Below are 14,186 nucleotides of genomic sequence, written 5' to 3'. Positions count from 1 at the left end.
ATCAGGTAGGAGTGTGCAGTGATTCTGGATTGAGCATGTGAGCTGCCTTTAAAAGAAAAGCATATGTGCATTATTCTGTTGTAAGCAGTTATAACGATTATCATGTTATCATACAACTTTCCCTCAAAAATAATGTAAAAATTGGCATGCTTCAGAGTGTTTGCCAGAGTTACTTTGCTTTTGTTACAGTATTTGTTTAAGCTTTTCTTGGTTGTGGGTTTTTTTGCTTTTTGCTTCTTTCTAGTGCTTTTAAAACTAATTTTAATATAAATCTTGTTTCCTTTTGCAACTAGATTCTTCTAGTTGAAAGTGCAGTAGTTGTTTGTAAGGAAGATACACAACGGCATAGCAAATTATAAAACTGTAGCCCTTGGAAATGCTGTTCCTTTATCATCAAACTTCTTACTGCTCTGGGCCTTCTAGGGATTAGGAAAAGGGGATGCAAAGAAAACAGAAAAGAAAACCCTTCTTTTTAAGAATATATTCTCTGTCCTCCTTTCTCACCAAATCTGTCCATCTGAAATGGTATATTCTACCAAGAATTTTCAATCCTTAAATTAAGATAGTGGTAGACAGCCATGCAGCTCAGGGGTAATGTGACTCAAATAGCTGAAACAAGGAAACCTACAACACTGATTTTTTCCAAGCCCATAGTTATCCCTGCGAAGAGCTGTCCTGATTCCAGCTGCTTGAAGGGTGCAAATGAATTTTCATGTTATAAACCAAGAAATACAACTTTTGTTTCTTTAGTATGTATTTATTATATTTAGTTTACTGGAATACGGTGTAATCTAGTTACAGAGAGACTTGCTCCATTTACCACAGATTTCCTGGTCTTTGAGCACTATGTCTGCTTGGGGTAAACAATCCTTTTCTATTCATCTTTATGTTTGTATCTATTAAGTGAAGTAATTTTTTTTTGCTTTTTTTAGTACTGAGTTTCTTTTTAAAATTCTTTATATCATTGGTGATGATATGACGTAGGAGTAGTTAAAAATTTGAGAGGCTTTGGGAAAGAAAGAAGAAAGAGGCAATAGCATTGTTTTGTTTTTGTACTAGTTCCATAAAAGCAAGCAATTTAATCTCTGAGTTTTTTATCTTGCTTCTGCTTTCCAGTTTTATCTGGTCCTTGACAGAATGCAGTCTTAAAAAACCTTAATAAAAGAAGAGAGCTATAGCTATATCTCTTCATCTGTCATCATCTCAAATCTTTTTAAAGTTATGTGACCACAGCTTACCCTATATCAGATGAGAATTAGGAAGAAAAAAGTATTGGATTCAAGACCCTTCTGTGGAATTCAGGTACCCTACACACCTATTTTCACTACTGTTTTCTTTTTATTTCCTGAATGAAAAGTGAAAAATAGTTAGTAACCAGACATCTTTTGTTTTTTCATAAGTCAACATTTTAATAGCTTGATTTTTGGTGCATAAACTCCGTAAGATAACTTCATACCATTCACCCTGCAGATAAACCACTTAATGGGAAATTAATTTCTCCAGCTGGAGGTCTCACTGTGAAGGCAAGCTCTAGCATTGGTTTCAGACATTAAAATCTAAAGAAAGTTGATATCAGCTTTCATCAAAATTAATTAAAGAGAAAAGAGCTAAGCAGAGAAATTATTTTTATGGGGAGCAAATCATTGATCGTCAGAAGAATGGACTAGGTCATCTTTTCCCAGATTGGCTTGTGGAATACTCTGGTGGTCCAGAGAGAGGTCAATAGTTCTCTAATTCAGGCTGTGTTCCTCCTTTCTAGCTACTTAACTTTATTTTTCTAGAAAAAATATTTCTGTAGGTGCCAAGGGGTATTTGTACAGTCACAATGGAGGTATGAGGCAATTTCTTAATTAAGATGTGCTACAAGGTCTGTGAAAACATATGAGGAATCCCTAGGCTAACTCATAAAATGCAGTAGATCTTTTGCATTTTCTTAATCAATGATACTGTAATAGCCCAACTTTGTAAATGGTGGTTTGTCTAATAGACGTTGGTGGGGAAGATGGTTGGTTGATTTTTGTTTTTGTAGTGTGATGGTATTGCTTTTCTCTCTAATCCATTGTTAACCAAACTGTCGTGCTATGTTTCCATGACATAAGTAATTCAATGTCAGTTACAAAGTTTGGAACTATGTGGTGCAGCAACAGCCTTTCCCTCAGCTGTACTTTTTTATGCCACACCTGTGGGTATTTGCTTGTAGGTTGTAAGGAAACAGTGAGCAGATGTCAAAGAGCCGCCGTCTCTTTCCATTTTTCCTCTTGGCTGGCAGGATGGGCAGTTTTTTGGCTTATTTCAGATCATTTGATGTAAAGGTCCTAAATCTTCTTGTTTCATGGTTACAGTAATAGTCTCTCAAGGGAAAACATCTTTCCAAGCAGTTTGAATTAGATTTAGAGGAGCTTTTCTCACAGGAAACAAGTTAAGAGCTTGAAATTGTTTGCCATATTTGAGATGTTCATGGTGTTCCTTTACACAATTTGGAGATGCATATGTCATGAGAATTTCAGTCATTTTGAACTTTACCATTTATGCCTTTTCCCATGCATTTTTCTATGTTAGACTAATGATTATAATGATATAGTAGGTACTATTAATAGTGGGAGATACATCAGTATAATTCCAAATGCTTTTTGTTAAAATTTCTGAAAAAGAAGTGATCCAAACGTAGATACATAGAATAAGGAACCCAAGCATATTAGATAAGTTACCTGTTGTTGTCTCATATGTTAGCCTGGAAATTATGTTTTTTTGGAAAAGCCAGTTAGTAAAATAAATAATGATGATGTACTATTTTTCAAATAACTTGTTTTTATTCTTTCAAGTATAGAGATGTTTAGGGTTTTGAAATCAGTCTTACATCCTTAGCTTAAAAATCTCTCTAGACACATGGTGCTCTGTTACACTGGTTTTATTTGGCTGACCTTAGTGACATTTTAGGAAGTGCAAAGATCACAAGTGGTGGAAACTGAGAGTCAATCAATGTAAGGGAAACTTGCCAAAATAAACTGCAGTCTATCAGAAGAATATGGTGTAGTTAATGTAAATCTGGGGGAAAAAAATCATACATGCATCCTATATTTGAAAAGTATCTGGAACGATAAACTTCTCTCGTCCTGACATGAAAGTAGCAGTTTTGATTATTTTGTATTTCAGTGCTCATAATAATAATTTTACATGTACTGATACAATGGATACTGGCACATATTGTGATAGTGCTGAATAAATTTATTTAGCCACTGAAGCAAATACTTTGTGTAGAAATCAACAGTTTTTCTGGAAAGTGTGGTATGAAGTTCTTCTAGTATAAAGAAGGAGCTATCAATGCAGTAAATCAAAAATGTATGTCTTTCTAAGATCACTGAGGAGGAATACATGTGAAATTTTATTAAAAGGAATTCTGGTAGCATTTTTGGTCAAACATTCAAAGATTCTTGTCTGCTGTTAGGATTTTTTTGTCTTAGGTTAAAATCATGCTGAATTCTAGGTTATGGACCAGACTCTGGTCCCAATGTTGTTTCTGTTTTACACTCCAACTCTATAAATGGCTAAAAGAAAAGCACTGCCAGTGTGGGAACTGATAAGAGCCTACTGCAGGGTGGTCTGCAGGACCACGCAGCTCTACCCTGGAAGCTCTTGCAAGAATGGCCTTGTTACTTACAAAGTTGGGAAGAAGGGACCCTGGTGCATTTGACATCACAGTAATTACAAGATGTGGAGCACCAAAGGGCTGATCTGGTAGGGTAGAGCAATTCAGAAACATCTTTGCCTGGTGTCCTCTGGCTAAGCTTCTCATCAGTACCACACAGAGCATGTGCACTCATCTTCAAGGATTTAAAAAATTGATGTGTAAAAGAATAAGAATCCAGGAAAAAAAACTGTTTGCAGTTGAATGTGTGATTGTAAAAGTGGTCTAATTATTCACTTACCTTTGTATTAGTCTAAAAAGTTCTTTAATTATATACCTGTCTCTGCTGGGAGGCAGAAGATACAAGCATAGCAAGCTGATGTTTGGGTGTGTAGAATATACTACCTTTTAATTTTGGCTGGTGCAGAGGAATGAAGGTTAAGTATTAAGCCTAAAATACACCTTATTACAGGTGGTATAACTGAAATGTATAAAGAAAAATTACCTTCCTTCATTTTTTAATAAGAACATTTCAGGTTTGGCTAGGTTGAGAAATGGACGTAAAGTCATCTTGATAATGAGAACTACAGAAAACACATATCCTTAAAAAATTATTTAAAAAATATATCCTACAACCAAAACGTTTCTAAAAATCCATAGAGTATCAAACATTGTTATGGTTTTAGCACACAGTTTCTATTTAAGCCATTCACTGTACGAAGTTCTTGAACTTTTTTATGACACAGAAAAATGAGGAAAAGATATTTGTAGTCATGGCTAATCTCATTCAATGGTAAACAACTCTAGTTTAAGTAGTCTAATATTAAGATCATCCCACATACTCCATTATAAACTCTGATGTAATTCTCAGCCTGACTTTGCTGTTCTTTACCAATAGGGGTTAAAATTCTCTCTGCCAGATGCCTCATTCAGCTTGATGTGTTGCTTTTACATTTTAGTTTTCTTTGCTATAAGAGTGGTGGTTCTGCTTTTTCATAGTCCAGAGTGAGAAAGAAGTGTATGTGGCTTTATAGTTTGGTTTTTTAGAAATGGGTTGGTTTTTTGTGGGGCTTTTTTCAGCCTAAACAGAATTTTCATGTTCCTTTATTTTGGGTAAAGGATATGATACTTGTTTGTTCATATTAAGAATGTGTGTTTTGTCATCTTTGAGACAATTATGCATACTTTTAAGTATTCAAAAAAAAACCTAGGAGAAAAATGGAATTGTTGGGAGACTTGGACTTCTTCATAACTAGAGCACATTGTAACTTGGAGTTGAATAAAAACCTACTGCAGTTTCCAATCGAGGTGCCTGAATCCCATCTTTTAGGGAGAGTTTTTCATTGATACATCAATATTTATCTTACCAGGAAAGAAGGAAATCAGTTGATCTAAAAGTAGCCGAAACAAGATGTGTGTGTGCAAGAATGTTAAAAATTATTGTAAGAAGCTCAAAAAGAGGGAAGAGAAATCAGACTTCGTGGGCTGACTGAGAGGGAAACTTTGGTTGGGCTGAAATGAGGGGAGCTAGGCATAGGCCTCTTCTCCCAAGTGACAGGGGACATGGTGAGAGGGAATGGCCTCAAGCTCTGCCAGGGGAGGTTCAGGCTTGACATCAGGAAAAAATTTTTCACGGAAAGGGTCATTGGGCACTGGAACAGGCTGCCCAGGGAGGTGGTTGAGTCACCTTCCCTGGAGGTGTTTAAAGGACAGGTGGATGAGATGCTGAGGGGCATGGTTTAGTGATTGATAGGAATGGTTGGACTCAATGATCCTGCGGGTCTTTTCCAACCTAGTGATTCTGTGATAGGTAGTTGTCATAGTGGGTGAAGACCTAAGGAGACAAGGGCTAAACACAGTACTTGGAAGAAAAATAATAGAAATTGCGAGAAAGAATGGAAGATCTGTCATATGGCTTTCTGTGACTAAACAGCCTTAGTTTGGCTGAATAGGCATGTGTTAAGTTCTTGTGTAATACATTAACTATGTATAGTTTTCAACTGTTCTTCAGTTATGTGGAGCTTCCATGTATGTGTTTTCTGAAAAGGCAGTGTTGGTAGCACAAATGCACAGGACAGCACGGACAAGTGAAGTCTGTTTTTTTTCTTTTAAGTTCTGAATATTTGCCTCTAACTCTAGTAATGCTCATTTATTGTTTCTGAAAACTTCAAGCAATAAAAGCTCTCCACTTTGAAAAAACTGCCCTGATCCCTACTGCTGTCAGATCTCTTGTTCTTCTGGGGACTGAAGCTCATTCTTTGCAGTCTTGCATCCTGAATGTCTGTCTTTAGGCAATGGCCCCTAAAGAACAGACCTGAAGAAAATATCTTTTTCTCTATTGACTGTGATGTGAATTAGTCTGGTTCTTACTATGTCTCATGTTGGGAAGGAAGAGAAGATTTGAGCCTCTTAAGAATACAGTAAAAGCAATCCTTTGCTTAATGAGAGATCAGACAGAAATACAAACCATCTGATCTCTAAGAGGTACTCATGTGGGCAATATGGGTACCAGCAATAACACCCCCAACAGCAATGCTATCAGAAAAGAAGAAAGTCAAGAACCAGCCTTGTACACAGACATTATGGTGTATTTCTCATAGAAATATCCTTTCTAGATATTGATGTTTTCATGTTACAAGTTGCCAGTCATGCCCTGTAATGACAACAAATACTGAGCTTATTGTCCTTTTGGATGAGGAAGATGAGTAAGAAATAAATTAAAGATGTTAACAAACCCAGGAAACTTTATACAAGGTCAGATCTTGCCTAATTTGAAATGATTTATTAAGTTGATAATTCAAGCCCAGCTTATGGAGTTTATTCAATTACACTTAAATAGCTTCATTAGATTTAGAGATGCTGCTATCACAGCTGAGTGAAGAATATAGATTTTCTTTAGAATGGATCTTATTTTAAAATGCAAGGGATTATTGAAACGGAATTATTCTGAGTATTAAATAGATTTCTGGTAACAGACTACTTTTCAAGATTTTTTCCTGTGAAAACTTTTCTTGACATATCTACATTACTAAAGAGAAAAATAAATATCTGTTTTTTTCAGAATGCATCAGAATATAATACCCTAATAGCATGTGCAGACAAATTAATAATTCAAACCCCAGTATTTCACTTCCAACATTTCCATTAATGAAAATAGATCTGGTTTATGTTATTTTTCAAAATGCTAATTCATGTATCATCTTAAGCACTTGCCCAAAATGAGGGCTTGGAGTGTAATACCTAATATAATATAATATAAGTATAATGTACTATGATCTCTAGCATAAATAGTTGGCTTCTTTTTTATATAAACCAGCTGCTATTGCATGATGTAAAATACATGCTATTAAGAGAATTTAGTTGAACAAACTGAAGGTAATTCAGTAAGGTCAAGGAAGCTAGTCCACCTTTGCATCGTTTAACTAGGAATTTTGTTTAGAGTCAGCTAGGTTTTGCAAATCTACTCCAAGAACAGAGGAAGAGCAGAACAAGCCCTTTTTGTAGTCACCTGCAGTCTGGTTCATGCAAAGAATTACACATATCTTCAGTTTCTATGTTTTATTAGTTCTCTCTATAGTGCATTTTTACTTCAGCTTTGGAAAAGCAAATTTATACTGTCATAAGAGAGCAGAGAAAACAAGATTCTCTTTACATGTATAATTTTATACGTAAGTCCATACTCTTTGTTCTGCCCTTCAATTCATGTCTGTTAAGAATCAGTTTTCTTACAAGATTTAATATAGTCAAGGCTTTTGCATCTGTAGATTCCCAGCTGTCCAGATTTTCAGGGCGCTCAACAGCTGTGTTGTCAGCTGAAAGGACAACTTGTTTAAAAAAAGTATACAAGTCTCGCATATGACATTATATGAATAAAAAACAGTATTTTAAAAATGGATATCCAAAAACCTCAGCATATATTTTCTAAAATATGTACTGTATGCAGAAATTAATGCTACTTTTCATAAACGCAGCCCTTTTTTGCACCTTTCAACACCTTCCTCTTCTCCAATTTCCTAGTTAGTTTATGCATTATATCAAATATTATTATGTCCTTCAAAATAGGTGGATATTTTTAAAAGAAATGAATAAGTACATAAAGTTCTTTTCATATAACATTAGTATGAAAATTGTAGCTCTGTGTTATGATTATTGCTCTTTTTTGATGAAGCATCTTGGTTAGAATGCCTTTCGTGATTCATCTAAAGGAGCTTTCATAATAGATAAGGTGGTAATTAGGCATTCATTTTATTGTTACCAGCCTTTAAACTAGATGTGGACTTTAATTTGTTGATGACTCAAGACCAAAATTTTAAGAAGTGTTACTTATTTGGCAGTTGCAGCAAGAATCCAAATGTTATTATTCTTTGGCTAGAAGTCTCTCTAACAAGAGAAACTCTTTTATGGTAGCTGCCTAGGTGAATAGGGTTTTTTATCAGTATTTGAAAGATGCAGGAAACTATTTGATGGTTTAGTTCCTTCTACAGAAGTGAATGTATACAGTTTGCTTTTTTAGATTTGGAGGGGGAAGCTGCATTTAAAACTAATATAAGGGATATGGTACTTTTTGCAGCAAAAATAACAGCATTGTAATCCTGTATATCAGAATAAAATGCAAACAGTAATACTTTGTCATTTCAGTTCTTGTACGACGACACTCCAAATCTTAAACTTGTTTAAAGATCCAGTCAGATTTGTTTTGTACAATAGATAATATCTGCCAGTGTTGATGATGCTTTATATAATTTGGGTTTAAGTTGCATAGATCAGATACATCAATAGTAAGATCTTTATTGTTGGCTGCAAGTGTCCTTTCACTTTGTGGGTTCTTGGTGACTGCATCCCATACTGCTGCGCTGGCATGCTTGTCAGTGCCCAGTCTCACTTGTGTACTTCAGTGCAAGATAGTGTTTTCAGGACACCCTGTAGGCGTGCTTCATATTTTGAATAATTTAAAATTACCAGTGGTTTCAATGCCTATATGCCATAGTATGAAATTATTGATTATAAATAAGAATTCCAAATAAATTACAGTTAGAAATTAAAGTCATGTTGCACAGTCTCATCAACTGAAACTGGAATAATAACCTGTGATCTTAAAGGCGGTAAAGTCCCCAGAAGATGCAGAAATATTCATAAACATATTTGGAAAAGTGACAAAACACCTAAAATGCAACAGTACACTATTATCCTATTAAAAATACTGCCAGAAAATAGTTTGTAAGACTTTGACCTAAAGTATGTGTTCTAACTTTTGAGGAGACTATTAAGATTTGAGTCTTACAGTGAAGCCTTCTTACTTTGATAAAGTACATGTTCTGAATTGAATACTGAAATGTGTTTCCCTGTTTGCATATTATTACATGTTCAAGTTTTCCACAAGGTATTCCTGAAGCTGTCCTGCATTTCCTACTAAAATTAGGATTTTATTAATTCACATACATGATTATTTTATTAACAGTTACTGTTTCTTAATATCCTGAAAAAAATCAGTAGTTCAAGATGCATTGTTTAGGATAACCATATAATTTACACTGATATGAACACTGTAAAATCAAAAGTAGAGTATGCAGCAGTTCAAAACGTGTTCATCCAAAATGTTTCCATCTAAGTTCAATATATTACTGTTTTACACAAGCTTTTGTAATTGTGCAACTGATGTATTAGATTGTAGCTTAACCCCTTTTAAATTATTCTTGTTCTCCAATTTCCAAATGTTATGTTTTAGATTCTTTTAAAAGACTGCTAATTTGAAGTAATTTCCTCTAGAAAAAGAATTCTTTGTATGTTTTCCTCTTTAAACATTAGTTTAAATGTTATAGTAAGCAAACAGATATGTAACAGTGTTTAACACTAAAAATGTTGTCATAACATAGCTATTGTATTCATTTTGCATATGATGATTGCTTAGTGGTATAACTGAATATACTACTGAATGATGGTAGAGAACAAAAATCTCAACTTAAATTCCTTATAGAATTTTTCATAAGTCCTTATAGTATTTTTAGTTGTACTGTTACTGTTCTATAAAAAAAAGTTCTTTGCTTTGTTTTCCCATTTATAGTTGTTTGAGATCACAGTGCCTCTCTCTCATGGCCCCAAACCTGTAACCATCAGTTTTGCCAATCACACATCCTGCCGATGCATGTCGAAGTTGGATGTTTACAGACAAGTTCATTCTATCATAAGGCGTTCCTTGCCAGCAACACAGACTCAGTAAGTATGAGACTTGTCTTTCCTTTCACGTTTTGAGCAAGCCTATATAATCAGATTTAAAATATTGCTGGAAGCTTTCACAATTAAGATAGGTGAACTTAAGCACTTTAGTGGTAGCACAATGCATTTTGCAAAAGAACTAATATTGTTTTACATGGAGGGAATGTTAGTGAATGAATTAATGCAGTATCTTTTTACCCAGTGGATAAAATGGGGCTAGATTATTTAAAAATGAAGAATAATGTTTGTCAAGTTTGTTTCATGGATAAAGCTACAATGCAATTGAGGATTAACAGAAGCATCAATAAAATCAACTTTTTTTAAAAAAAAGTAATCCTAAAAGCTCGCCAAGAAATACCTACTTTTGCAAATAAGGAGTAGGCAACATTTCTCTGTCTAACTGTATTATCCTAATTAAAACCTGTATAAAAAGAAGGCCTGGTTTTAGGGAATCTTTGAATGCAAATCTTATTGGTCATCTTCATATACCAGATGTGAAAAGAAAACAGAATGGGAAGGGAAAATAAAGGGTCAGTTGACAGTCCTGGGAATTAGCACATTGATTTGTTTGGTGATTTTGAATGAAAAAGAGTTACAGAAGAAATCTTGCACTAAAGCAAGTATTATCAAAACACTTGAAAGAGTCTTTCCCTTCATTTTAGACAACTTGAGTGATGATTTCATGTTGTATAAATAAGTAGTAGGCCAGAAATACATAACAGACTAAAAATTGCTTTATGGAAGAATGAATAACTAGAAGATTAACTGGAGTTAATTATAGACATTTTTAATAAGGTAAGTGAATAGTACAAAATGCCCAGAGATGTAAGCTAGGCAATTTTTTCTGTGTTTTCATTCAGTTAAAATCTGGATGTTTGCTGACATGTTCCAGCTAAACACAGAGTTTATTCTATTTGAATTCAAATTATTGAATTTGTTCATCAAAATACGGATCGTAAATAGTGGATTAGAAAAATATTAAGAAATCTATTAATAGTTTAGTTAATTGCTTAAATAGCAGATTATAAAAAATCAAAAACTAAGACAATAATAAAGTCAAATTATGTTGGAAGTTTCTCAGTGCTTCCAGATTAAGAGCAGTTATACTTACCATTGCAAGAGTTTGTTCTCGCCAGGAAACAGCTACCTGTAGTTAGAGGGAACAGATACAAGACCTGTACTCCCAGGTAGCTGGCTGTCCTGTGAGTAAGGAATCATGCTTCGACAAAGGAGAGACACATTAGTACTATACCCGTATATCAGAATGTATACAGACCTGCTCTGCAGTAAAGGGCTGTCTTTAAGTTTATAATTATGGTTATTTACGAGAAAAAAAAAAACAAAGTAAACAAACAGAAAAAGACCTCCAAAGCCACAAACCAAAGAAGCAGAATGCTTCTAGATTCTAGAAAGGAAAGGTATTTACATGTTCCTTGTTGGTGCCTGGATGCTTTTCAGAATCCCACTAGGGTTTTTCTAATTTGAACTGAAGTTCTCAGTATAAAATAGTTCTCAATATAGAATATTCCAATAAATGCTTCTTGAAAGGAAAAAGTTTCCATCATCAGGCATGCACGTAAAAACTCAAGCCTTTAGCCCTTTTATTGTGTTTAAGGTATAAAATTTTATGTTGTGTTATTAGCTACCTTGTTGGATTGCTTTGTAGCCTTAAGTAAACAGCAAAACTCTTTTCAGTTTTATTCTTGATTTATTTATTTTCTGTTTGGTTTTATTTTCTATTATGTTTATCGTTTCTAAGAGGAAACTACTAGGCAGAATAAAATCATGGTTTAAATCATGTTTAGTTTCTTGTATTCTTACTATTCACGTGATTTATCTTTTTCTTTCGATGAAAATGAGCTGTATGTTCATAGAATCATAGAATCATAGAACCACCAGGTTGGAAGAGACCCACCGGATCATCGAGCCCAACCATTCCTATCAAACACTAAACCATTCCCCTTAGCACCTCGTACACCCGTGCCTTAAACACCTCCAGGGAAGGTGAATCAACCACCTCCCTGGGCAGCCTGTTCCAGTGCCCAATGACCCTTTCTGTGAAAAATTTTTTCCTAATGTCCAGCCTAAATCTCCCCTGGCGGAGCTTGAGGCCATTCCCTCTTGTCCTGTCCCCTGTCACTTGGGAGAAGAGGCCAGCACCCTCCTCTCTACAACCTCCTTTTAGGTAGTTATAGAAAGCAATGAGGTCTCCCTTCAGCCTCCTCTTCTCCAGGCTAAACACCCCCAGCTCTCTCAGCCGCTCCTCATAAGGCCTGTTCTCCAGCCCCCTCACCAGCTTTGTTGCTCTTCTCTGGACTCGCTCCAGAGCCTCAACATCCTTCTTGTCATGAGGGGCCCAGAACCTATCACAGTATTTGAGGAGCGGTCTCACCAGTGCCGAGTACAGCGGGAGAATAACCTCCCTGGACCTGCTGGTCACGTCGTTTCTGATACAAGCCAAGATGCCATTGGCCTTCTTGGCCACCTGGGCACACTGCTGGCTCATGTTCAGTTGCTGTCAACCAACACCCCCAGGTCCCTCTCCTCCAGGCAGCTTTCTAGCCAGACTTCTCCTAGTCTGTAGCACTGCATAGGGTTGTTGTGCCCCAAGTGCAGGACCCGGCATTTGGCCTTGTTAAACCTCATGCCATTGGCTGTCTATTTTTTATGCTTCTTAAAAAGCCACTCCGCTTTTCCCAAGAACTGAATATTACAATTGAAATACCCCAAATATTCCCAGTTAGCTTGCAGGGGGTAGTTCTGGAGATACCATCACTCATTTTCAGTTCCTATATGTTTGCATATCCTATGTTTTGATCAACTGATACTAAAGATTTTTTAGAAGTCTTAAGGCTGTGGGTGATTTCCATGAAAAGTAAACATATAGATCTATGAAACAGACCGCCCACATTCATAATTTAAAATGGAATTTGGTTTGGAAGAAAACTGTGCAATTGCTTTATATATATCAAGAACTTTTCCTTCCACTACTGCTACATCCATAGTGGTTAGCAGTCTGTATATAAAAATGTGAATGACTAGGTTCTGAGAAACAAACAATATTATTTTAATTTTTACTGAAATTCTCAATTTCTTTTCAACTTCTTTCCCTTAACGTTTTTATTTATAGGTGTGAATGCTAGTGAAACTGCTGTAAAGCCAGAACTTGGAAATGTACTTTCTTGTCACAGTGGCACACCTGCACGTGTGCATGTATACATGCACATGCTCCTTTTAACAGAAATATAGTAATGACTTTTTTATGTATTACTGAAAAGAAAAGCCTAGGAGTATAATCTATGGTTTTAGAGTAGTAACACTTGGGATCTAATAAGAATTCAAGCCTGGATTGTGTCATGATGCACAGGCACATAAAATTCTTTACAGAAAGGGTCATTGGACACTGGAACAGGCTGCCCAGGGAGGTGGTTGAGTCACCTTCCCTGGAGGTGTTTAAGGCACGGGTGGATGAGGTGCTGAGGGATATGGTTTAGTGTTTGATGGGAACGGTTGGACTCGATGATCCGGTGGGTCTCTTCCAACCTGGTTGTTCTGTGATTCTGTGAAAAATGACATATAAGATAGAATACCAATAGTGGATTTAGTAGATTTATTTTTGATATGTATAAAATATATTTTCTGCTTTACTTTTTCCTGGAATTAAGATCTAGGGCTTTGCCTGTTCTCCCACTTAAATTTTTGTCTTCTAAAAAGTAGTAACTAACTCTATGTACTTGCAGAGTTGAAGCATGTCAGTTCATGTTAACCAGTGTTTCAGAATAACTCATGGATTAGTTCTGTCGTAAATTGTACTCTTCTCTGTTTATATAGAATGTCATCAAGACATGCAACAACTGACTGAGAAACTATTGTCACTTTGGTTTAGAAGTTTAGTGATGAGGGCAGGGGGAGAGGGGGTAAACAGAGGGGCTTCCAATAAACATAATTCAGAGCCAGGTCTCTATGATGACCTTTTTTTCCCCATGATTTGTAGTTAGGCACTCACACAGCTGATAAGCATATTTTATATATTGTTGGATATATGGTGTACACATTAGTTGTTTCCCCCTATTGTGCATTATCTGTCCTGATAGTGACTGGTAACAAATCAGCATGTTGAGTTTATTTATTTATTTATTTATTTTTAGTCGAATTGACAATGATTTGGAAAGAGGTACTGAATTTTTTTTGCAAAGTTGTTTTGCAAAATTACCCCTGCATAGTTTTCTGTAATAGCAAACAGAGTAGAATTTGTAAACAAGAATTCCAGTTCCTTTTGCTGGACGTCTCTAACTGTAATGCTGACATATGTATTATTCTCTTTAAGTTCTTTTGTAACTTGCTTTTT

At 35.5% G+C, this 14,186-nt stretch overlaps 1 protein-coding gene across 1 annotated transcript in view; it reads left to right on the top strand.

The window, feature by feature from the left end:
* The window catches only part of VEGFC (vascular endothelial growth factor C), an 82,672-nt gene that overhangs the window by 58,818 nt on the left and 9,668 nt on the right, over positions 1-14,186 (top strand). The window contains 1 exon segment of the mRNA XM_069855855.1: positions 9,687-9,838. Coding sequence (XP_069711956.1) covers positions 9,687-9,838 — 152 coding nt within the window.

The sequence above is a fragment of the Phaenicophaeus curvirostris genome, chromosome 4 (assembly GCF_032191515.1).
Source record: "Phaenicophaeus curvirostris isolate KB17595 chromosome 4, BPBGC_Pcur_1.0, whole genome shotgun sequence".
Taxonomy (NCBI): domain Eukaryota; kingdom Metazoa; phylum Chordata; class Aves; order Cuculiformes; family Cuculidae; genus Phaenicophaeus; species Phaenicophaeus curvirostris.
Note: the sequence above shows the minus strand (reverse complement) of the source record. Positions and strands in the feature narration are given on the sequence as shown.